This window comes from Haliotis rufescens, unplaced genomic scaffold (genome assembly GCF_023055435.1).
Source record: "Haliotis rufescens isolate VD_foot unplaced genomic scaffold, xgHalRufe1.0.p SCAF_2, whole genome shotgun sequence".
NCBI classification, from domain to species: Eukaryota; Metazoa; Mollusca; class Gastropoda; order Lepetellida; family Haliotidae; genus Haliotis; species Haliotis rufescens.
This window is the reverse complement of record NW_025963890.1, coordinates 15,611,651-15,634,406: the sequence shown is the minus strand read 5'-3', so window position 1 is coordinate 15,634,406 and position 22,756 is coordinate 15,611,651. Positions and strand designations below refer to the sequence as shown.

General features: G+C 42.8%; 1 protein-coding gene across 1 annotated transcript; it reads left to right on the top strand.

Moving 5' to 3' along the window:
* The first annotated feature begins 248 nt into the window (after positions 1 to 248).
* Positions 249 to 18,115, top strand: LOC124135596 (A disintegrin and metalloproteinase with thrombospondin motifs gon-1-like). Its single transcript, XM_048399679.1, has 17 exons — positions 249 to 886; positions 4,011 to 4,194; positions 5,689 to 5,921; positions 6,548 to 6,709; positions 7,401 to 7,562; positions 7,775 to 7,912; positions 8,026 to 8,169; positions 8,308 to 8,442; positions 8,559 to 8,702; positions 8,841 to 8,975; positions 9,090 to 9,233; positions 10,251 to 10,385; positions 10,501 to 10,644; positions 11,149 to 11,283; positions 11,588 to 11,728; positions 16,240 to 16,404; positions 17,472 to 18,115. Exons 1-17 carry the CDS (start codon positions 796 to 798, stop codon positions 17,846 to 17,848), a joined length of 2,769 nt encoding a protein of 922 aa, XP_048255636.1. The 5' UTR covers positions 249 to 795; the 3' UTR covers positions 17,849 to 18,115.
* The last annotated feature ends 4,641 nt before the right edge of the window (positions 18,116 to 22,756 follow it).

The following is a 22,756-nucleotide window of genomic DNA, read 5'->3' as shown; positions in this document are numbered from 1 at the left end:
ATGTGCTTATTTAGTTCGTTCGTTAACAAACAACATCCACAGAGTGTATTTTAACTTTTGTTATAAATGCATTTTATGAGTGGATGTTACCAGCTGTTAGGAACAATCAGGATATTTTATTCCACCACTAACTCTCCGACAACAGGTACAACTGGTGCGTGAACGCACATCAGCGAACCGTGAGGTTTCCATAGCGTTAAATACACATGCATTATCTCCAGATTTAACTACTGTTATTCCAACAGAGATGTCTAACCCAGATGACCTGAAAAAACAAAGTTGGCGAAAGGAATCGACCCATAAAATATTTTGAAGCAGTCGGACATACGGAGTATAAAATATAATCCACGAGTCAAAGAAACATTAACGTTTAGAAAGAAAGAGTTGACGTTATATTAAAACCACCAGGACGCATGTGCCTGTACGCTTCCGATGCTTTCAAGTGAAAAGGAAGATACAGAGAAATTCAATCACAGCTTTTGTCCAATATAGGCACTGTAACACGACCGTCCTCCGCGCCGCTTCATGGGATATCGACAGGTCTTGGACGGTTCCAATACCGGGTAGAATACCCGCGCTGATTGGTTGCTGGGGCCGGGAACCATTGTTGCCATTGATGCCATTTAATGGTTTTGTAAACTGCGTTGAAATGGTTGCCAGGGCTGATTTGTTCCCAAGACAAAGGCTGTTGGTATGGTGGAGGTTGTGTCACTCTTTCTTAAGATGAAAGGGAGTGCGCTTATACTCAGGAAAGTTGGGAAGTGTTAATGGCTGGATACCTTAAGCTAAAGGAACATGGGTTTCCCAAGTGTGTGTTTTCTGTTTGTACTGGCTTCTGCCTTTTGGATTTATGAAGGAGACGCTCATAAAAAGACGAAGACAACAGGTGAGACCTAATTTGATATTAAAACAAATGCAATTATTAAAAATAAGACTCAGAACGAAAAAGGAGTTTTCGGGATATTCTATCTAAAATGAAACCGGGCTCTGTACAGAAACTCGGTTCCGGTAATAATAAGCACCACAAAACCAAACTTATGTTTCCATAGAAACCTAAATTAACAAACACGATCGATGAGGCAACAAGAACTCCTCAAAACAAGAATAATCATTGCAAAAATAATCAAAGTTTTAAAGAACACGTTGGAGTCTATCACGTGGGACGATCTTACTGATCAAATTTTCTTTGACCTTTCCGGTCCAAAGATTACAGTGTTTACGATAACCGATAACCGTACATGACAGAAGGATAACCGATGTTCCATCCTTGGTTATCTCAATTTCAATATTTTGAATCCCAGACTCAATCCGAGTATGATCCTTGGCTTTTTCAGCACCATATATACCCGTCCGCTTTCCTCCAACATTAAACTGGCACTCTGTAACAGACCTGAAACGCTCGTTCACATTTTTATCGATATAAACTGCCGGGTAAAAGAAAGTATACGCATGAAAATTAGATTTGGCCTAAACATTAGAAACGTTATAAAAACGTCACAATGCTGAAAAACAGTCCCCGAAACCAGAGACCATATAATAGAGGGTCTATTTTATGGTCTCTGACGAAACACAATTTTGAAACCCGTATTAATTACACCGCGATCGAATAACTATTACTTGTTTGTTGCATTTGTAACCACCATCAAGCATGTATGTATATGCTTTTGCCCGGCAGGGTAACATGGATCGGGTAAGAAGGCTTGGATATTTTGATGATTGCCAGTGTTATCGTACGGCATTTTCATCCACCATCAAACTTGGGTGTGCAATGCATTATTTTCCCCATCAGTTTACACAGAGTGTTAAGTTACCATGTGTCACGTACACTAACATCTCGTCTCTGAAAGGAACATATCTTACAGAATTTTTTTGGGGTTAAATTATCTTAATAAAATATAACAATAAGGAGCCCAGAGACTCTGCAAGTTCCTGATACTGCAGTAATCTAGACTTGGCCACTATAATAGACTTGCGTGGGCTGTTTTGAAAATATTTGTTTCAAGGTCTTAGTCTGACTAAGTGTAACGACTCTTGGCGAGAACCCTGTTGATCGGAGACCCGTGAAGATCCGGTGTAGAATAGGTCTTCAGCAACCCATGCTTGACGTATAAGGCGACTATGCTTGTCGTGAGTGGCGACTAACGGGATCGGGTGGTCAGGCTGCATGTCATCGATCCCAATTGCGCGGATCGATGCTCATGATGTCAATCACTGGATTGTCTGGTCCAGACTCGATTATTTACATACCGCAGTCATATAGCTTGCATATTGCTGAGTGCGGCGTTAAACAAAAAACAAACCAACCAACCTGTGGATAAGATATATACTCGTAAAGACAGATCATTGATATTGTGTAAAACCATATCCGACTGTTAATGGCACGACATTTACGACCTATGTCTGTCTTGCAGACTGATAGACATTTGACATCCAGACAAGGGAATGAAACCATTATTCGTCACGCCTTGGAGAATATTGTTTCAGTCTGATGATTAATCAATGATTTGATATATTTTACACAATCACGTTCAAACACTGATATGGCAATAAATGAAAGATATCTATTTTCGCTTTAAAGCATGGCTGATGTTCTTGTAACCATTGTGTACTGATATTGGTATCAGAAATACTCTAAATGAATCCTACGACTCTCTGTTCCACTATATGATCACAGCGGAACAGCTGTTGTAGGGCTGTAAATGTGACATAAAACGTAAGTGTATGTTTGTTTTCAAGAACGGGACCTAGTGAGTGAGTTGTGTTTAACGCCGCTTTTAACAGTGTTCCAGTTATATCATGGCGTGTCAGCTTAATGTGGGAGGAAAGCCCGAGGTGATGCACGTTTCAGACGTTTACCACTTCGGTGAAACCCACGAGCACGGGTATGGTGCTGACAAACCTAGAAACATAATCGGGGCGAACCGGGATTCGAACCCACAATCATAGGTTTCTGGCGTGCCCAAGGGACGCAACTCTGCACAGCGAATCGCGGCGCCTTAGACGAGACCTAAGTTTGCGGGTACATTAATATTTTTTAATGATGACACGACTTAACTTCATCAACGACAACCAGAACCCTGCAGTTATGTATACTACTTAAAACAAATTAAAGAAGTTAATGAACACCCGATTATTTCATATTACTGTATTTTTGGGCGGTGGGCTTGTCGTTCAGTAATGTGGGCAGCCCATTTCTGGTGTCCCTTGCCGTGATATTGATGGAATGTGGTAAAAGCGGCGTTAAATCATTTTCACACCAGAAATGGGCTTCACATTTTGTACCCATGTGGGAATCGAACCCGGGCCTTTGACGTGACGAGCGAACTCTTTAACCACTAGGAGACACCATCGCCCCTCCCATATTATGCTCACACGCCTAAAATAGGTTCAATATTACAGAAAAACCACCTAACCCATTCACCTCGTTTTCTGGATAATGTCCCTCAAGTCGGGATTTAGGGTAAACGAGGTTTGACCATGTTTGATCAGTACTCCAGTTATAATGCGGTGTGTCAGCTTAATGTGTGAGGAAAGCCCGAAGTGATGTAGGCATCAGACGTTTACCACTTTGGTGAAACCCACGAGCACGGGTATGGTGCTGACAACATGATAACCGGGATTCGAACTCACGATCACATATTTCTGGCGTACCCAAGGGACGCAACTTTGCAAAGCGAATTGCGGCGCCTTAGACGACTGGCCGCCCATGTCGCCTATCAGAGATACAACGTTCAAGGCCATTAAGGTTTTCAAAAGTTTAATGGTAGGTTAGACGCATTAGTTACCAAATTGATATTTGGTGTATTAACCTATTTTAGCTTCAAATGTTCCCGTGTTATTTCAGGTGAACACTTGACTTGCCTTTGCATGCATTTGTTAAGATACCACTGGTTGGGCAGTACACGCTCATCTTTTCCCCGGACTCTGCTTTAAACAGAGATGTCTTTAAAGTTTTCCTAATGTAAAGTGGTTTGTTGTTTTCATTATAAACCTGTGATTTGATGCTGTAGATGTGTGCCCCGGAAACAACTGGGCCCAGCTGGATTCGACGTGCTACTATTATCTGTCGACGACGAAGACGTGGAACGCTGGCGAGAAGGACTGTGAGACCCGAGGCGGAACACTGCTCATATTTAAGTCACAGGACGAGGTGGCCAAGGTTTTCAAAAAGATCAAAGAAATTGCCAAACATATGTAAGTAGAAGACGAAAACGTTTAAACTTTATTCATAAAACTATTTAATAATGCATATACCCGTGAAGATCCGGGGTAGAATAGGTCTTCAGCAGCCCATGCTTGCCATACGAGGTGACTATGCTTGTCGTAAAGACGATTAACGGGATCGGGTGGTCAGGCTCGCTGAGGGGCGGTCGGGTAGCCTAGTGGTTAAAGCGTTCGCTCGTCACGCCGAAGACCCGGGTTCGAATCCCGACGTGGGTACAATGTGTGAAGCCCATTTCTGGTGTCCCCCGCCGTGATATTGCTGGAATATTGCTAAAAGCGGCTTAAAACCAAACTCATTCACTCAGGCTCGCTGACTTGGTTGATGCATGTCATCGTATCCCAATTTCGTGGATCGATGCTCATGATATTAATCACTGGATTGTGTGGTCCGGACTCGATTATTTACAGACCGCCGTCATAAAGCTGGAATATTGCAAGCTTGGGTTGATGAAGACATTTTCTACCCGGATCTTCACGGGCCCATAAACAAGAGATATTTGATTGGTTCGATGCACAAACGAACGTACTGGTATGTGGTGTGAATCGACGCTCATGAACGCATCACATGTGACGTCATAGATCCATGACACGAGATGCACCATTTGTCTTGTGCAGGATTAACGTGTAAGTTTGGAAATATCGTGCACCATAAGAATAAAGACACTGTGGTAACACTTGACTGATTGTTAGTTTTGTCATTAAGTGGTGCAGATTGGAAACATCACTTCTTCACATACATACATCTCTATATGTTTCTATGGTTCACGTTTCTTTAGACGGTGAGTATATAACACAATCATAACACAAAATCACGATAAAAGGTAATTTAGTAAGCCGCTGAACAAAAGAAAGTATGCACCCATGTTTGGAGGAGGCCAAAATGAAACAAGAAAGAAATTGTTATTCGATGGTGATGTATAGGTCTGGTTGTTGATGAAATATAGTGATAGCTAAATAGACAGATTTTTTATTCATGCACCGATTGTCTTTAAATGTAATATCCAGTTATGTATGACTGTTTAATAATCTCATACCAACTTTGACTGGAGTAGGTCCCATAGTTTTTCAGATATTGTAGTCAACGTCGGTACCTTAAATTACCTTCCAGGCGATATTTGAGACGGTATCATGGTTGTGTTTTGGACCTTAAGTTTGCAGTGTTTTAGCGACTGTTTTCACTATTTTTTGTTCGCGTCCAATATTCAAATTTACAGTTACTTTTGCCCGGCGGTTTTTAAACATGTCTGGGAACTGATTTGATAAAAAAAAGTATAATTACCTATTAAAGAGAATTAAAAAACAGTCACTTAACGCACTGGAAGGCATATAATAAACCCTTAAAACGAAAGTGGGTAAAAAATGACCACGACCGACGTATGGTGTTAACGGTCTGGCTTTAGTTGTATAAGGTGATGCTTCTGTCACAGCGGCTTGGCATTAAATGGCTATTCCGTGTCCACTCAGAGATTCAGTACCGCATTTCTGGATGGGTGTGCACAATCAGGATGAGGACCGCGTCTTCCGGTATGCAGACGGAAGTGACGTCACAAAGTCCAACTGGAAGAAGATGCTGAACGAAGCCTCTGGATCCGGACACTGCGTGGCGCTCAGGTCCAGCGGCAGCAAAGGCAACAGCAAGAGTTGGGATTTGAGGGACTGCACAGAATCGTTACCTTTTGTCTGCGAGATACAACTGTGTGAGTATTGGACTAGAGACCCCATATCGATAAATCGATATATGGACTCTGATTGAAGTGATTATACATTTGACTTTTTCCGAATCAGGAACCCAGGATATAAGTTCATTGACATCCACGTCCTGTTTGTTGGATACATCGATAGTCCTTGAAGTACTTTGTTTTTATGCTTTACGTAAATATATAATCTAAATAGAAGCACAAAACCCTTTCCATGTTCAATAGAAATCTCTGCTAAAAGCCGTGGCCTAGTGGTAGAGCCCGGAGAGCGGAAGGTTTGGGGTACGATCCCCGGCCGCGGTTTAACGCCGCTTTTAACAGTATTCCAGTTATATCACGGCGTGTCAGCTTAATGTGGGAGGAAAGCCAGAAGTGAAGCAGGTATGGTGCTGACAAACCTAGAAACATAATTGGGGCGAACCGGGATTCGAACCCACAATCATAGTTTTCTGGCGTGTCCAAGGGACGCAACTCTGCCGACGAATCGCGGCGCCTGAGACGACTGGGACCCGTGTCAATAAACGACACGAATCTGGTCCAACACTCGTTTAAATAATACCATTTACTAAAAGCTGCAAGAAAGTTGAAAGTTTCTGAACTGCCCCGCTCCTTGTTCACTGTTCCAGCTGTCGCGCGATGGTCTGGCTGGAGTCAGTGGACAGACTGTTCAGTGTCTTGTGGGGATGGATCTAGAACCAGGACCCGGACCTGCCTCCGTGCTTCTGATGCTTCAGGGGAGTGTGTAGGGGAAGCCGCCAAGACGGAGGTGTGCTCTAACAAGTGCCAACGTGAGTACAGGCAACCCCCGTTAATGTGGACAGTGTGCATTTAACCCCTGTGTAAATCCGGGTAAGAATTGGTCTTCATCAACCCATGATTGTCGTAAAAGGTGGCAACAACAAGTGGCCGGGACAAAAAATAAGTTCGTCATATCCGTCAGTTCGTTATAAGCGTGTTCGTTATAAACGAAGTTTACTGTACCACATATAGCAACGAAACCAACGATCACGGGTACAGTGCAGAAATACCAAGTACCATACAAGTTATATGACAGTCTGCTTGTTTCGAAGTTCAGATAATTCGACATGATTTCGAGAGGACAAATTTTTAACTGCACGTTTCGTCAACGCTTAGATCTCGGTGGAAATATTTGATAGTTTGTTGTCACCTATCAGCCCACTAGAATGTTAATACTTCCCTGGAAATTGACATGTGACAAGTAGACAAAAATCTGTTTTATGTGTAACAACGTACATTGGAAGTGTTTATTCATAAAACAGTTTTGACTACCTGATCTAGATATAGGCAGTGGAGATATGTCATCCCTATGTATACCACTCAAAGAAGTTAAGGAACACCTTTTTTCATGACAATATTCAATCTGCTACGGCCGGTGGGTACTGCATCACACAGCCTTCCAATTGTGGGTTCTTTAACGTGTTTTGAGTAGTATATATATTGTGTTGTGGGTGTGTACAGTGCCTGCTGTGTGGGGCGAGTGGAGCGGCTGGGGTACCTGCAGCAAGACCTGTGGGGCGGGGCAGAAGAGGAGGACGAGAAGCTGCCTCAACTCGGGGGACGCCAGTGAATGTGTGGGGGCGTCGGAGGACAACGTGGAGTGCTCAGTGGAGGATTGTCCTGGTCAGTGAAGCCAAGTAGCGTTTAGGTATCTAGTCAGTGGGTGAGTGAGTTTGGTTTAGTGTAATATCTGGATTGTGTAAATGTATGGTGTTTGTTGCTTAAATCATCCTCTTATCCTACCTGATACCAGTTGGGAATTCTGTATGAAGATCTTCAATGAACCATCACGACATGTAAACAAAGTCATATATTCTCGTCCTTTATATTCGCAGTCTGGAGTGAATGGACAGAATGCAGTGTGACCTGTGGTCTCGGTGAAAGGTCAAGGACGATTTCATGTTCTGACGGAAAATCATGTAAACACGGCATTTCTAGACAGACCGAAGAGTGTAGGGAGACAACATGCCCAGGTTCGCATAAAAATCAATTTCTTTCTTTCAGTTTAGTTTTAAATTAATTAAGAGGTTTGAGAAACGTCCACAATACTGGTGTGACAACGTTGATATTGTGCTCTATCATGCAGTGTGGACTCGATGGGAAGAGTGGGGTCCTTGCAGCAAAACATGTGACACCGGTACGAGGTCAAGGTCAAGGTCGTGTTCTGTTGTCAACGGATGTAAAGGAGAATCATCAGAAACAAACAATTGCAAAAACTCGGATTGCATAAGTAAGTACAGGACGATGACAGATAATATCATAATTTTGTTCTTGTAGTGATTTCTTGAATACGTTTTCACACATTCCATCCAACAGTCACAGAAATGGACATTTATAACGCCCTTTATTCATACTTTGTTCTGCTCAGTCTGGAGTGAATGGACTGAATGCAGCGTGACCTGTGGACGAGGTGAAAGGTCAAGGACAAGTTCATGTGAAGGGAAAAAATGCAAACACGGCACTTCTCGACAGACCGAAGAATGTGGGGAGAACACATGCCCAGGTTCGGTTTTTAAACACTTTATTTTAATTTTGTTTTGATTAAAATACTTCTTTAGCCATGAGAGATTTCCACGATTCTTATGTGACCGAATGCTAACATTGTCCTCTGTACTGCAGTCTGGACTCGATGGGAAGATTGGAGTCCTTGCAGTCAAACATGTGACACCGGTACGAGGTCAAGGACAAGGTCGTGTTCTGTTGTCAGTGGATGTAAAGGAGAATCAACAGAAACAAACAATTGCAAAAACTCGGATTGCATAAGTAAGTACAGGACGATGGCTGCTAATATCATATTTTTTTTCTTGTAGTGATTTCTTGAATACGTTTTCACACATTCTATCCAACAGTCACAGAAATGGACATTTATAACGCCCTTTATTCATACTTTGTTCTGCTCAGTCTGGAGTGAATGGACTGAATGCAGCGTGACCTGTGGACGAGGTGAAAGGTCAAGGACAAGTTCATGTGAAGGGAAAAAATGCAAACACGGCACTTCTCGACAGACCGAAGAATGTGGGGAGACCACATGCCCAGGTACGGTTTTAAAACACTTTCTTTTAATTTTGTTTTGATTGAAATAGTGCTGCAGTTGTGTGATATCCACGATTCTGATGTAACCCAATGTTAAGACTGTCCTCTATGATGTAGTCTGGGCTCAATGGGAAGATTGGAGTCCTTGCAGCCAAACATGTGACACTGGAACGAGGTCAAGGTCAAGGTCGTGTTCTGTTATCAATGGATGTAGAGGAGAATCAGCGGAAACAAACAGTTGCAAAAGCACGGATTGTCTCAGTAAGTAAGGAACTATAACAGCTGATATGACTTTGTTCTCTAAGTGACTGCGTCTATATTGCACTAAGCTACATTTTATTCTCATGATCACTTGAAATATCAATATCACTCGTGGGATACATGCAGCGTCTCAAACGGTATTGATCTTAGGTCAAGGTCACAGAAATGTGGCAAAGGTGTTATCGTCTCGGGGAGAGCCTTGAGATAGGATAGTGTCGACAGGTGGGTTGTAATGATTTATATAATGTGTCATGTTTCTCACCTTTCCCATGCCCTTTGCCGTGCTGTGATCCAAAGAACCTATGTACTATGTTCGAACCCATATGTATAGGTTTTCTTTCACTCAGGGCCGAAAAACTCCAGGTCTTCGCTTGCAGTAGACTAAACCGTGGTGCCAAGCTCTAGCTCCACTTATATTTCTAGGTTTGTCGGCACCATACTGTACTCTTGTGTTACACCAAACAAGACCTGCATCACTTGATGCTTCCACACCCCCCATCCCCTCCTACCCCTACCCCCCTCACACACACACACACACACACACACACACACACACACACACACACACACACACACACACACACACACACACATAACGCCGCGATAGAACTGAACCACTTTCCAAACCGGCGTTAAACCAATGTTAACTCACTTATCCTGGCTCCACTGTCAAAATAGGATCAACGACCAGGCATATTCGATCTGCAGTATGTCCTGTATAATTAGTGCTGTGTGAGAAACTAGTCGCTCGTCAAACAAGATATACCGTTATCATTCGTCCCATGTGAGATAAAAGGAATTATCCCACCTGCGTGTCAAACAAAACGTTGGAACCAAGGTCAGTCCTTGACAGACGTATGAATAAGATCCTATTATAATATTTGCTGACTTAAATCATCCTCTACTCCAATCTGCGTCTTCCATAGAATGTCTGTGTAACTTTACGATCACCCATACCATGCAGGGCCCCCAAACGGACATTTATAACGCCCTTCAATAATATTTTGTTATTCGCAGTCTGGAGTGAATGGACTGAATGCAGTGTGACCTGCGGTCGAGGTGAAAGGTCAAGGACAAGTTCATGTGACGGGAAAAAATGTAAACACGGCACTTCTCGACAGACTGAAGAATGTGGGGAGAACACATGCCCAGGTTCGGTTTTTAAACACTTTCTTTTGAGTTTGTTTTGGTTGAAATACTTCTTTAGCTATGAGAAATATCCATGATTCTTATGTGACCGAATGTTAACATGGTCCCTGTACTTCAGTCTGGACTCGATGGGAAGATTGGAGTCCTTGTAGTCAAACATGTGACACCGGTACTCGGTCAAGGTCAAGGTCATGTTCTGTTGTCAATGGATGTAGAGGAGAATCAGCAGAAACAAACACTTGCAAAAACACGGATTGTATAAGTAAGTATGGAACGATGGCACCTTACATCAGATTTTTGTTCTCGTAGTGAGTTCTTCAATATTATCTAACGCTACATCTGTTCTCCCTAAATCACTTGAAATAGACCAAAACCGTGATGCCAACAGCTGATTCCTCTTCGAAGGTCAGGTCATCAGTTCGGCATATTCGCCCTCAGCCTGTTGTATTATTAGTGTCGTGTGAGAAACTGTCCCCTATAAAACAGGATATAGGGTCGAAACATCCGACTGATGTTGTGTGTACGTAATCATCCAAACCTACGTAATACATAAAATGTTGGAACCAATGTCGGTTCTTAACAGACCAATAAATAAGACACTATTTTCAGGTATAATTTGCCTCGTTGCTTAATTCATTTCCCAATCCCACCTGGATCTTGAACGAACATTCAACATGAATTAAATAACTCTATGCCCACACTTTTCATGCAAAAGACATAGAACGGACATTTATAACGCCCTTCAATAATGTTTTGTTATTCGCAGTCTGGAGTGAATGGACTGAATGCAGTGTGACCTGTGGACGAGGTGAAAGGTCAAGGACAAGTTTATGTGAAGGGAGAAAATGTAAAGACGGCACTTCTCGACAGACCGAAGAATGTGGGGAGACCACATGCCCAGGTTCGGTTTTAAAACACTTTCTTTTAATTTAGTGTTGGTTAAAATACTTCTGTAGCTATGAGAAATATCGACGATTCTTATGTGACCCAATGTTACTGTACTGCAGTCTGGACTCGATGGGAAGATTGGAGTCCTTTTGATTTGTTAGACTCCATAAGTTACAGGCTGTCGTGATATAGGTCGAATATTGCTCACTCTTGCTTATAACGAAATCAGCCACTCAGCTGAGATGAAGCTTTTATTGCAGCGTAACAAACAAATGAACAAACAATGCTTTTTTATATGACCTTTCCTTTGTATCCAGAGTTGAGCCAGTGGGGCCCTTGGGGAGATTGCAGCGTCACTTGCGGAAAGGGGAAGATCACAAGGTCAAGGTCATGTAGGGGACTGGAGTGCAAACAGGAGACAACACAAACCAAGACTTGCAATATGAAAAACTGCAAAGGTGAGACACAATTTCCTGACTTACATTTGCTTATGAAAGCAACACTCAGCACAAGGGTGATCGACATAACATAATTTTGAAAATAAATGACAACGCAATATAGTAAAAAAATAAAATAAAAAATCACCCATAATAGATTGATAATCGTGATATGAGGAGAGAGTGTGTGACATGTTAGGTTGTCTTTAGCGTTCTGTGAGTGAGTGGGTGAGTGGGTGGGTGGGTGGGTGAGTGAGTGAGTGAGTGAGTGAGTGAGTGAGTGAGTGAGAGTGAGTGAGGTTTTACGCCGCTTTTAGCAATATTCCAGCAATATCACGGCGGGGGACACCAGAAATGGGCTTCACACATTGTCGGGAATCGAACCCGGGTCTTCGGCGTGACGAGCGAACGCTTTAACCACTAGGCTACCGACCGCCCCTTTGCGATCTTGGAAAAGCTGGCTTGTCTAAGTTGCGTCCCTGAGACGTCAGAAATCTGATCACGGTTTCGACTCCCAGATTCGTTTGATTATGGCTCGGGGTTTGTCAGCTCCTTACCCGTGGGTTTCACCAATGAGACGCAAGTCTTAAACCAGCGTCAGTACGGGCTTAGCTCTCACATCCAACAGTTGCGTGATACAACTGAAATAACTCACTCACTCTCTCATTTATGATGCTTTGTCATGTCCACGACCCTGTGAGAGATTACGCCAGCTATACCTAAAGATGTGTATATACGAATGCCATGTATATCAACTGTCATTAAGGGGCGGTGGGGTTGCCTAGTGGTTAAAGCGGTCGCTCGTCACGCCGAAGGCCCATTACTGGTGTCCCCCGTCGTGATATTGCTGGAATATTACTAAAAGCGGCGTAAAACCATACTCACTCAGCTGTCATTTCCGCTATAAATTAATAGTCGATAATTTCGATAATCCAGTGATTGACACCATGAGCATCCATCCACGCAATTGGGATACGATGACATGTATCAACCAAGGCAGCGAGCCTGACCACCCGATCCCGTTAGTCGTCTCTTACGACAAAAATGGTTTCCTTTTACGGCAAGCATGGGTTGCTGAAGACTTATTCTTCAGCAACGCTGATGTCAATCACTGGATTGTCTGGTCCAGACTCGATTATTTACAGACCGCCGTCTTCTGCACAACCAGCCTCCAGTGTAACCCGAGGTATTAGTGAGTGAGTGAGATGGGTTTAACGCCGCTTTTAATAGTATTCCAGTTATATCACGGCGTGTCAGCTTAATGTGGGAGGAAAGCCCGAAGTGATGCAGGTCTCAGACGCTTACCATTTCGGTGAAACCCACGAGCACGGGCATGGTGCTGACAAACCTAGAAACATAATCGGGGCGAACCGGGATTCGAACCCACAATCATAGGAATATCTGGAAGCCGGAACAGATTATTGTCTCTGGTAATAGGGGACGTCCAAGTCGTCCGCAATTTCGCTGTGCAGAGTTGCGTCCCTTGGAATCGCAAGAAACCTATGATGGTGGGTTTGAAGTACATTAGGATGCAACAGGATAATACACGCCTCCGAGGTTTTGGTTGAAAATGTCGGGCTTTTCCCGAGCTCAAGGTTTAACATATTGAACCAACCCGAAAAAGGCGTGTTTTATCCGACTTATGAACCGTCTAAATGCAAGAAATACCAGAAAACATCGACATACCTTATAGTGAAACAATACAGTGTGTCGCGGTATAAAGGGAATTCGATCAAAGCGTGCGAGAGAAAAAAACACGCAAAGCATGGACCCCCTGAACAACCTGTCACATACCCAGGGAGCTCAGTGGGAAAACAGTGGGTTACAAAACTTAGCAACATATGTGTGGTTGCAGGTTCATGAAATTTTTATGCAAAAAAACTTGTGACTAGTAACTGATCATCAACCACATGTGTGTTCATATCAATAGGCAAGTTAGTAAAACGTTAATTGTAAAACCAAGGTATTACAATTGAAATGTAAAACTCAAATCAGGTTTAGAAGTGACCCATTTCAAAACCTAGGTTTGAAAGAGAACGGCTTCAAAACCAAGGTTTGGAAGATGAGATGGTTAGTAGGTTTACCCGAGGTTGTTAGGAGGTGAGGTGAGGTGAGGTGAGGTGAGGTGAGGTGAGGTAAAATAGGGTTTAACGTCGCGTCCAAGATTATTGCACTTATATAGCGACGTGCATGTGTGTGTGTGTGTGTGGCTGTTTGTACTAAACCGGACTGATGCCGATTTATAGTGCTAGCTCACTGAGATACCATGCCGCAGTTTAACATGAATACCCCACTCAGACACAGTATACTGACTCCGAGCCGACCAGTCCTTGTTTTAGCCCCTTAATGCCGAGCGCCAGACAGGGTAACACCAAGTACCATCTTTCAACGTCTTTTGGTATGACGCGAACTCCGGACCTTTCGCTCTCCGGGCGGATGCTCTACCACTAGACCACGGAGGCGGTCAGGTTGTTAGGAACTATAGGGAAATACGGTGATATGTTTATAATTCCCGATTATGTTTCTAGATTTGTAAGCACCACACTGTTGCCTGCATCCGGGCGGTCGGGTCGCCGGCTGGTTAAAGCTTCGCTCGTGACGCCAAAGGCCCGGGTTCGATTCCCCACATGGGTAGAATGTGTGAAGCCTATATTCCTCGAATATTGCTAAAAGCGGCGTAAAACCATACTCACTCGCTGATGCCTGCTTCACTTCGGGTTTTCATCCCACAATAACCAGACACACTGTGATATAACTGTAACACTTTTACTCACTCAGTCTCTGGAACAAATCCCGGTCTCCCCACTCCCAGGAAAATTTAATAGTCGGCCGTAACATCAAACTGACAAACGTCATCGTTGCTATCGGTCTAACACAAAAGTCCTAGCCATGTCATCAATCAGTGCCTTGCGGTTGTGTCTCCTCTCACACACATTCTGAAGTCTCTCTGATGTGATGGATGATAAACACTGAACATCGATATCCTTTTGTAAGCTTAAGGTATTGCTCGGCTCAACAAACATACTTATTGTTTACACGTGTTTAGAAAAAGGGCCCTCCTATATGGGAATACCACAATTTGATTCCGTTTTTAACAGGTGGCCATTGTCGGGGTCCATTATTCTAATTGATTAACTACTTGAACGTCTTGTGAGATATTGTGAGTCTGTCTGTTTAAGTGATTTAGGTGCGTTCATCTGGCTGTATCACGCACTCGGATTCACTCGGCTGATTCCGTTACATCCATAATACCTCGGGCAACAATGGTGTAGTGATTTTTCATGAGTAGACCGTGTAACGCCAGAACCCCCGCATAAAGTTCGTATGACACGACGGCTGTCTGTGAAGACGGGTTGTTGTGGACTTAACAGAAATTAGGTACATGTGTAGGCTTTGATTTTAAAACAAAAGCGTTCAGAAGCATTTTGTTTGAACCGTTATGTAAGGATCACTTCTGCCGGTAGGATGTGTTATGTCACGTGATAGTCATGTTCCAATATGGATTCCTCACATTTAGCCGAGGGTATTACAAAATACATATACACTTCCTTTTGGAGTTAAAGTTTGTATGTCTACATGCAGTTAGCGAAACAAATATTCCGACTCCAACAAAATGAAAACGTAGTACAGTGTGTGGTGCCAATTTTCTGACAAAAGGTTCAGACATTGGGGTTAACTCAACTCAAACTGAGACACGGGCCGTCTCCGTGGTCTAGTGGTAGAGCGTAAGCCCGGAGAGAGGAAGGTCCGGGGTTCGATTCCCGGCTTCATTACGAGAATAACACACAGGACTGCTAAGCTCGGAGGCAATATACTGTGTCTGAGTGGGGTATTCATGTTAAACTGCAGCATGGTATCTCAGTGGGCTAGCACTATAAAAACGTCATAAGTCAAAACGATGACAAACGCACACACGCACGTCGCTATATATATGCAATAATCTTGGACGCGACGTTAAACCCCATTTCACCTCATCTGCTTCTGCTGAATTCAGTATATAAAGTCGATGAAGACTTATCTCGGTGCCAAGTGTTATATGTCTTTGACCATTGGTTCGAATCTGAGGTTCGACCTCAATATGATTCCGGACGTGTCATCACCATATCTGTGTTTATTTAAGATATGCCATTGTGGTCAACATGAACTCCCCTTTAAACTGGCACGACGTGGTATGTTTGCAAACTCTACAAAATCCCGTCAAACCCAGCTCACTCTAGTCTGGGGCTGCGGGGTAGCCTAGTGGTTAAAGTGTTCGCTCATCACGTTGAAGGCCCGGGTTCGTTACCCACATTGGTACAATGTGTGAAGCCCATTTCTGGTGCCCCCCGTCCTGATATTGCTGGAATAGTACGAAAGGCTGCGTACAATCATCCTCTTCACTCACTCACTCACGTCAATCACTGGATTGTCTGGTCCAGACTCGATTATTTACAGACCGCCGTCATTTAGCTGGAATATTGCTGAGTGCGGTGTTAAACAACAAACACTCACTCACTCACATATATATCACACACAAAACTCCCCTGTTACAGGAAAAAGCCACTGGACCAAATGGGATCTGTGGAGCGCCTGTTCGGTGACGTGCGGTGTCGGTGTGAGGACTCGACAACGTCAATGCGTCAACGCAGACGGCGACGTCATCAACACGTGCAGAGGATCCGAAACCCAGTCTAGACGATGCCTGGCTCCTTGCAGGGGTAACGATGGTCTTTTATAGAATGCGTGATTGAATGAAGCTGTAGTTTTTAATAGATACAAATGTGTGAACGAAGGAAGTAGACTAATTATTCTGTGTTCTTTTCTAGCAATAAGTACCCGGATAAACTAATCTGAACTGTTTCTCGGCGAGATCACTGACACGATGGATGACGTAGAATCAGATCGGTGAAATGCGAGCCTTACAGATGCATCTATACTTGATATGGCTGAAAACGATTAAGGACATTAGACAGACAGACAGACAGACAGTTTATTCAGTAAGAAGGCCATAGGCCCATAATACAGACAATGGTTGATTGCATGAACTACGCATGCCAAGGAAGTAATCGATTTAAGTTTCTCTTAGCCGTTGGACTTTATATAGATATAAACATGTGTTATATACAACATCAACGTTTTCTGATGAAATAATTTCAGTAAAAGATGTTACAGTTTGAAACTTGATATACTGTTTAAGATACATATTTCTTAGGGCTGAATAACGCTCACATACAAGTAAAACATGAAATTCATCTTCAATAAAAGATATACCATTTTCTATACAATATTTACATAATCGTTCAGTGTATGGGACATTTGTGTATCTCCCCAAGTCAATTGCAAGTTTAAACTTGCTACATCTGAAACGAGTCATACATATTCTCAGATGTACTGGTATGGGGAGTGTAAGATATTTTTCTACATTTAACAGGCATTTAAAATGTTTATAATAAAAGGTATCAGATATACTATTGATAGAACTACACCATGATTGTTGAAGGTTATCAAATAATCTTTGCTTAAAAAAATGAATAAATACCTTCACATTGCCAACATCTTGTGCTAACCATACATATCCAAAACCTAATTTAAACAAAATATTCTTAATGTGAGTAGCCCATGTGGTGCGACCAGAATGGTCCAGTGATTTGAGCATTAAATAACATTGGCGAGGCAGTCTGCGCTCGTAAGAACATTAAGAATTAAGAACATTATTCCCTTACTAACTTATATTTCACAAAGTTCAACTGACGATGCTATGGATTCATCTTAATGTGTTTTACAGACGTGGCCGCTGTCGAGAAGCTGATGCGGGAATGCCCACCGGACCATGTGGCGGGTTTGAAAAAGATTATGGATAAAGTGTCCAACACAAAAATAAAGGAGGACATATTCACTGGCCAGGACCTGGAGGACTGGGTGATTGTGGGCTACGAAATTGAGGAAGTGATTGTGGATCGGCCCCTGACCTGCGCGCGTTTATGTCTTCGTTCAGGGTCCTGCAAATCATTCAACTATGAATATTTGTTGACGGACGGAAAGAACGATCTGAGTGTTCCCAAACACTGTGTGTTGAACTCCGTGAACAAAGACTACGACAGGAAAGCCCTCAAGACGAAGGAAGGATACAAGTTGTTTGATCTCGAACCATTCTTTGTGTGAACACAACGGGAGTTTGTTGTTTTACGCCGCCGGAATATTTCAGCTATTTCACGGCGGTTTGTAAATAAACCCAGTGGTTAATAGCATGATCACCTCATACGCCGTAGGGTGTGGTGACATATTCCCCTAAGTCTGATACCATCCGATCCCCACTTTAGCCATCGCCTCCGTGGTCTAGGGGTAGAGCGTCCGCCCGGAGAGCGGAAGGTCCGGGGTTCGATCCCCGGCCGCGTCATACCAAAAGACGTTAAAAGATGGTACTTGTTGTTACCCTGACCGGCGCTCGGCATTAAGGGGCTATAACAAAGACTTGTCGGCTCGGAGTCAGTGTACTGTGTCAGAGTGGGATATTCGTGTTAAACTGCGGCATGGCATCTCAGTGAGCTAGCACTAAAAATCGACATCAGTCCCGACTGGTACAAGCAGCCACACACATGTGTATGCGCGTCGCTAGATAAGTGCAATAATCCCCATTTCACCTCACCTCACATCCTCACTTTAGCTTCCTGTTGACGACATGTAACGATTGAGTGAGTATAGTTTTACGCCGTTTTTTTAAGCAATATTCCAGCGATGTCATGGCTTTTTTATGCCAGAATTGTACCAATTTTGGAAATCGAACACGGGCATTCGGCGACACATACGAACACTTTAACCCCTAGGCTAGCTACCCCACTGCCCTATGTAGTGGCTCACTGTATGTGTTTGTTTGTTTGTTTGTAGTTTTACGCCGCACTCAGAAATATTCCAGCTATATGACGGCGGCCTGTAAATAATGAAGTCTGGACCAGATAATCCAGTTATTGACATCATGTGCATGGATCTACGTATTTGGCTTACTACTTGTTATAGATGCAAACGTGGTCCGTGTGTTATTTTGTTATTTGTTACAAATAAGTTTGTTTGTTATTTAACGCCGCACTTTGCAATATTCCAGCTATATGACGGCGACCTGTAAGTAATCGAGTCTGGACCAGACAATCCAGTGATTGACATCATGTGCATCGATCCACGCAATTGGGATCATCATAGTGACGTCATCGTTTAATGACGTATTCGATAAGATGATTGTATGGACATTCATATCTCTTCGCATAATCTCTCCACTGCCGAGTGTGTATATATGTGTATATATTTACATTATACATATGTGTGAAAATTCAATGATGTGACGCACAGTTGTGATAAGACGCGGTAACCATATAACTGTGGTGCGCCCTATAATAAGGTTCATATTGACTTGACCATATTGGCTGGTCCGCCCCTTTTCCTAATAGATTCCCAAATTTGAACATACCGCACTAACTACCCTGCCATAATGTACATGAACCGTACTCCCAAGAAAAACTGCAACAGGGTTCGCTGCCTAAAACACGAGCCTTCTGATATGTGTATTAATATTTTGAGATCATGGAACCTTCTTTATCATATAATGGGTAGGTTTCTCGGCAGGATAAAGCCAACGGATAAAAACGATATCCGTTGGGGTCATATGCGGATAGAGATGCAAATACCAAAGGTCAAGTAGGACTACTTTCACTGTTTATAAACAAACATGGCGTCGCCCTCGTCATTCGGCGATCGAGTCAGAATTAACCATCGTGAATCTGGATAAACTACAGGGATAATTGCTATCATTATCAAACGAACAGTCTAATATACTGAAAATCAGTGTCTAACCGTGACGTCAGCTAAGGCATTTTATAAGTTTTGGTAACTTTCGATATATAAATTTCGAAACAATTTTGCGAGGGCACGAGGCCTAGCCAAGCGGGATCAGTAGCCATATCTGTGCTTGTAGACCTCTGTGGCTTGAAACCTTCTCCACAAACCAAAATGGTTGGATTCGGCCGAAATATGTTTGAACTGTTACCTTGTTTCGATTTGTCGCTGTATGTACATCTGACTACACTTCTTAACGTTATGAAAGGACAGACCGACTGTCAACAACGTCTGACCGTGGCCGTGACTCATAGACTAGGGTTAGAGTAGCTTCCCTTTGACAAAGGGCAGTTACTCTAGCGGACAGACCGATGGATTGCCACGAAAGGCAATTAAAAACAACTATTGTTTTGCGAATAAGTTGCTTCGCCACTGTATATGAAACAGATTTCAGTTGGAACTATATTGGCTACTGTCACAGTCGTACTGACACATCACTTACCCTGTGACGTAATAAATATTAATGCGCGCATTCCAAGAAAACTCGCAATTTTTCGGTAATGTTTGTGAGAGAGGGAAAGCGATTTTAAAGCACAGAATTAAAGAATGACATTATATGATAAAGAGGTTATCACGCTTGTGTGTTTGGGGATGGTAAATATCCTGTATTAGGAATAAACACTATGTATTTAGCTCGCCAATGCTCGCCAATGCCAATTATAAAAGTACCCGTGTATTGAAGGCAAGTGTCTTTGGAAGCGAATCGTGTTTCATTTTGTCGTTAGTTGGCATGTTATCCGTCATTCGCCATTGGAATTTATTTTAGTGTTGTAAGTTGAATGACGAATGGCCAAAAAATTCGTCTTTCGTCATTCGAATGACATGCTAACTTCAAGTTGGCGTTGCGATCAAGTTGCGATCGTGGATTTATTGGCATTTATTTTAATGGTGTAAGATGAATGACGAATGACGAAAAAATTCGTGATTCGCCATTCTAATGACGAAAGACGAAATGATTCGTCTTTCGTCATTCGAATGACGAATGACATGCTAACTTTCAGTTGGCGTTGGATATATTACGAAAACACCATGACTGCCCGTAGCTCTGTGTAGCGACAAGTCAATATCAAAAGTTTTTACTGGGAGCAGCACAGAGATATGGTTGCTGCGGCTAAGTTGTGTAGAATACAAACATTATACTGTCAGGATAAAAATAGCGTAAAATAGTGTTAATTGTTGCAATTCCATACACGGTGTTGTGATATAAAATAAATATTGATAGGTTTATAAACGAAAACTCTTTTGTTGTTTATCCGACCCGTCTTTGTTTTATCCCTTTATTGCCGAGCGCCAGACACGGTAATAAGTTCCGATCTCCAGACTGACCCTCTATCCACCAGACCACGGAGGCGATCGGTCATCTTTCGAAGAAGCCTTCTTGAGCTGTAAATGTAGCGAGTATACGCCTGCTTGAGCTGTAAATGTATCGACTGACTGACTTAGTTGGTTTAACGCCGCTTTTAACAGTATTCCAGTTATTTTACGGCGTGTCAGCTTAAAGTAAGAACCCACGAGCACGGGTATGGTGCTGACAAACATAGAAACATAATCGGGGCGAACCCGGGTTCGAACCCACAATCACAGGTTTCTGATGTGTCCAAGGGACGCAACTCTGCACAGCGAATCGCGGCGCCTTAGACGACTGGGCCACCCGTGCCCCCTGTAAGTGTATCGGGTATACACCTTGAGCTGTAAATGTAGCAGGCATAGGCCTTCTTAAATTGTAAACTATCGGGTATACACCTTGAGCTGTAAATGTAGCGAGCATAGGCCTTCTTAAATTGTAAACTATCGGGTATACACCTTGAGCTGTAAATGTAGCGGGCATAGGCCTTCTTAAATTGTAAACTATCGGGTATACACCTTGAGCTGTAAATGTAGCGAGCATATGCCTTCTTAAATTGTAAACTATCGGGTATACACCTTGAGCTATAAATGTAGCGGGCATAGGCCTTCTTAAATTGTAAACTATCGGGTATACACCTTGAGCTGTAAATGTAGCGGGCATAGGCCTTCTTAAATTGTAAACTATCGGGTATACACCTTGAGCTGTAAATGTAGCGGGCATAGGCCTTCTTAAATTGTAAACTATCGGGTATACACCTTGAGCTGTAAATGTGGCGGGAATACGCCTTTTTGAGCTGTAAATGTAGCAGGTAAACGTCTTCTTGAGCTGTAAATGTAGCAGGTACAGGCCTTCTTAAGCTATAAACCAGCGGGAATACACTTCTTGAGCTGTAAGTGTAGCGGGTATACACCTCCTTGATTCGTGTAGGGTTAGCCATTCTATGACGGGGAGCAGCAGTTGGTATCCAAGGAGGTCTGTTGTAACCAGACCATGTAGAGATGACGTTCCACGTGCAGCACGTGCGGCTGGTTACCTGTGTTATAAACACATAGTTTTCAACCAGTGCCTCAGTGTAAATAGTCAGGTGATCTGATGCGTTGACATATTTTTCTTCGGAGGAAGACATACTGTTGCGTCCCTTAGTCGAGCCAGCATCTTATGATCGTTGGTTCGAATTTCATATTCGACGTTTTGTATCTACTGAAACTGGGTCCATGTTTCCGCTGTTAAACTGGGGTTTCATCGTAGCCCCCGGCCCCCCATAAACACATGATTATGATATAGTCGGAATCGTACAATCGACTCTGCTTTTTTATTTCTAATGAAATGTAGAAGGGTTTTGTCGCAATTTATTTATGAACTGATAAATGCGTTTAGATGGTTGAATTTGATGATGAACTTGGCATTTTAAAATTATGGATTGTTTGATATTCATGATATTTTAAAAGAATGTATGCAAACGTAGTAATAATTGATATTTGTTACAAATAAGTTTATTTGTTGTTTAACGCCGCACTCAGCAATATTCCAGCTATATGACGGCGATCTGTAAATAATCGAGTCTGGACCAGACAATCCAGTGATTGACAACATGAGCATCGATGGAAGCTATTTGGATCGATGACATGCATCAACCAAGTCAGCGAGCCTGACCACCCGATCCCGTTAGCCACCTCTTACGATAAGCATAGTCGCCTTTTGGGGCAAGCATGGGTTGCTGAAGACCTATTCTACCCCGGATCTTCACGGGTCAGTACTCGCATATACAACCTGTGATGACAGTAGCTTTTTGTCCAATAATATTACAACATTGTAGCTATTACTTTAAAAATATTATT

Coding starts and splice junctions, on each gene's coding strand:
- LOC124135596 (XM_048399679.1), top strand. CDS start 796: ATGGGTTTCCCAAGTGTGTGTTTTCTGTTTGTACTGGCTTCTGCCTTT. Junction 8,443..8,558: donor TGGGGAGAACACATGCCCAG/GTTCGGTTTTTA, acceptor TCTGTACTGCAG/TCTGGACTCGATGGGAAGAT. Junction 8,976..9,089: donor TGGGGAGACCACATGCCCAG/GTACGGTTTTAA, acceptor TCTATGATGTAG/TCTGGGCTCAATGGGAAGAT.